Source organism: Phyllobates terribilis, unplaced genomic scaffold (genome assembly GCF_046119375.1).
Source record: "Phyllobates terribilis strain yellow unplaced genomic scaffold, ASM4611937v1 Scaffold_7__3_contigs__length_470593459, whole genome shotgun sequence".
NCBI classification, from domain to species: Eukaryota; Metazoa; Chordata; class Amphibia; order Anura; family Dendrobatidae; genus Phyllobates; species Phyllobates terribilis.
In genome coordinates, this window is record NW_027362767.1 from 393581617 (window position 1) to 393584924 (window position 3308).

General features: G+C 39.7%; 1 protein-coding gene across 1 annotated transcript; it reads right to left on the reverse strand.

Annotated features, from left to right (window-relative positions):
• Positions 1–527: 527 nt before the first annotated feature.
• LOC141155534 (interferon lambda-3-like) lies at positions 528–1972 on the reverse strand. The gene is made up of 5 exons (XM_073642399.1): positions 1832–1972; positions 1365–1442; positions 1095–1238; positions 897–977; positions 528–617 (listed from the first exon to the last, which is right to left on the reverse strand). Exons 1-5 carry the CDS (start codon positions 1970–1972, stop codon positions 528–530), a joined length of 534 nt encoding a protein of 177 aa, XP_073498500.1.
• Positions 1973–3308: the final 1336 nt, after the last annotated feature.

A 3308-nucleotide genomic window follows, 5' to 3' on the forward strand; every position in this document is an offset into this window, starting at 1 on the left:
TTCTGAACCACTTCTCAAACAGAACTTTTCTTTTTCCCATAATTATAAGAGCAATAGGTAAATTAATTTACTTTTATTGAAATTTAAAAAAAATTACAGCAGAAAACTAGAATGCAAATAAATACAATATAAATTATTAAAATAATTAACATTGTAAAATATATATTAATATATATAAATAAATAAATAAAACAATTACATACATAATTAAATAGATATCAATAAATATATTTTTTAACAGTATCAAAAGCATGACCGAATTATGTATATTTAGGAAAATTCACGAAGCGATAATGCATCTCTTTTTTGATCTTGAGGTCCAATGTTGAGAATTTATGACAGGTGACTGTAGATAAGTTTCTGGAGATCTACTTATTAGGATTATCATGTAATGTACTCGTCAGTTCTTTACTAGGGGTATCAATCATATAAAAAGGTAACAAATCCATGGCGATGTTAATGGAAAATGTTCCATCACTTGAAAAGCGTCCTCTAGACTTGAAGACTTTTACAAAACATCTTTGTAGTTACTTTCCTTGAGCACAGCATCCAATATCTTCGACCACCAATGAGATAAGACTGAGTAGCACGGCTTCCTGGAGACATTGAGAAGATTCCTACAAAATAACAAGCAAAATGTTAACTGTGCATGATATGGATTCAGCATTACCTACAATTTCTCCAAGTCTACATGTCATGGGCTTCTTTCTTTCATCTATGTTCTGTCGATATTCAGTTTTATAATGTCATCTCTTTAGTCTCCTTTCAGAACACTATGTGGTCGCTCAAGTCAACGTTGACCCTCATCTACTGTCTATGTCAAGGGTTAATTATCTGCACCACCTTGGAAGTCAGGATGCTATTAGTGCATCTGTAGATTAGTGTAGGACCCTTACCTCTTTTACAAAGTGCTGGAGATGGTGTAACCATGGCTTCAGCTCATCAGAAGGTGTTTTACTGTGTCCTGGTGATTCTTTCTGAATGTGAAAAGTTCAAAATAATGATAAGCTATGGGTCAATATTTCCAATATCCGCAGCGAAACATCAAAGCACAAACCATGCAGATAATGGACATGAGGACCATACGGACTTACACAGATCAGAAGATTTTCTCTGATTTTGAGGAACATTATAAGGGACTGTGATACCCGGTCAGGAGCAAAAGATATGGACAGATTCGCCAGAACTTCTGTAGTTATAGTAACTCGCTCCAGGGTCAGAATCAGACTGTCACTGGCCTTCAGAAGGGAAGAAGGTAAAAATATTAGTTGCATCTAAATATATGACTATGTGAGGCGGTAAGGTGGGTTTTATTTTCAAGCACCATTTCAAGCCCAGTAAGAAAGTAACATATCTGTGCTTACCTTTAGGTCATATACAGATGGCTTATGTTTCACCATTCTTCTGTAGCATTTGATAGCACTGGTGGACATGGTCTTCTCCTATTGACAGATAGAGCAGAATTTGTTTAAGATGTACATAGCGTATTGCATATTATAAATGAACTCATGCAGAATATATTTCCGTACAGTGCAAAAATTGATGTCAATTATACAGAGTGAGAAAAGAATCAAGAACCAACCATAAATGGATCATTTCATCATGTACCAGACCAACAGTAGTTCTAATTAATTACTCAATTTAACGTATAATTCTACCACTGAAAGCTGTCAAGTAAAACATAATCGAAAAGAAGAGAACAATTGTGTTTTAGACTTGCTGTGGTTCTTCACTTTTGACAAAACACATGTGAAAGCACCCTTTGTTCCTGACTTTTATCTCTATAGACGTAGATCTATGAAAAATAATATATAACAATCTCCCTTCTTACATGTTCATTCTGCAGTTGTTTTATCATCCTCATGTCAGCAGAAGATACTGATTGATATCTGGACATGGAGCAGCGTCTCCGGTGTGGATGTCCGGTCACTGCCACAAGTACAAGACTGAAGACTACCAATCTGATGTCCATGGCTTGAGTTTTGGTGCTGATCTGGAGACTTTCTTCTCTTCCAATGGATCTGTGTGTAAGATATGAATGCATAGAACATTATTACTGTACATAAACTTATTATGTAGACGGTCAAAGCACTAATATTCTGTACAAACACTGAAAAGAAAATTCCCACCTGCCCGTTTGCTTTGCGTCTCTCTTCTGCTTTGAGCTTTGTCTTATGTCTTCCCATGTTTCTCCTTTCATGCTTGAATCTGCAGGAGAGAAATTTCTTCATTTTCAGGATGTGGAGAAACCTTCGCTCTGTGAATAGAATTCAAGTGACAGAAGCCGTGGGAAATCCTTACAACTTTCAGTTTCCTAAGTATGTAGCTAGGAAGATAACGTCAGGTAAGTGGGAGGAGACTCCTCCACTACTACAGGTGACAGGAGGAATCCCTGTTATATATACAAAGATATTACATTTAATAATCGAGCAGGGGGTTGGATAAGATGACCCTGGAGGTCCCTTTCAACTCTAACATTCTTTGAATACAGATTAAACGACTGTATATATTAACAATTTTCCCATCACTCAGTAACTTCCTCGTGTTGTTACATGTAATCCCTCTGAATATAGCAGGGATTCCTCCTGTCACCTGTAGTAGTGGAGGAGTCTCCTCCCCGTTACCTGTCATTACATTCTTACCTGCATACTAAGGAAACTGAAAGTTGTAAGAATTTCCCATAGCTGTAGACACTTTACTCATGTCATTTCAATTCTGAACGTAGAAAGAAGATTTCTCCTGGAGACTGAAATATAAAAGGAGAAATGTAGCACCCTGAGGGCTCGGCTGCTACAGGGGTATTGCACCTCGACCCAGAGGTGTGGTATTCCACTCCCGGGTAAGGATGGAGTGTGGGACTGAGCTCAGTAGGCTGCATGCACTACATACATCCCATTTCCAGGGGACAGAACTACGGTACTCCCACCAAGTAAATGTGCAGGTACGACAGCGTCTGTCCCTGGCTGGAGTGGGAGGGGGGTGGAACATCCCAGTAGTGTAGGGGCAGATAGGGGGAGTACTCTGGGTAAAGCTAGGAGCCCATTGGGTGCTAGTCACCTGGGCTCACACATAGAGGGAGTATATAAGGTGGGCACCATCTTAGGACAGGAGGAGTGAGTCTTTAGGAAGAGTTCAGCCAGGAGGGCTGACAGGGAGCTGTGGCTCTGGCTGGGCCCAGCTCCAGAGCCAAGCCTGCAGTGGAGAGAGGAGAGGAAGAAGGAAGGCCCAGAGACACAGAAAAGAGGGAACCCTAAGATCCCAGAAGCAGACCAAAAAGGGTGAAGGGTTGGCAGAAGAGGGCACCGGAT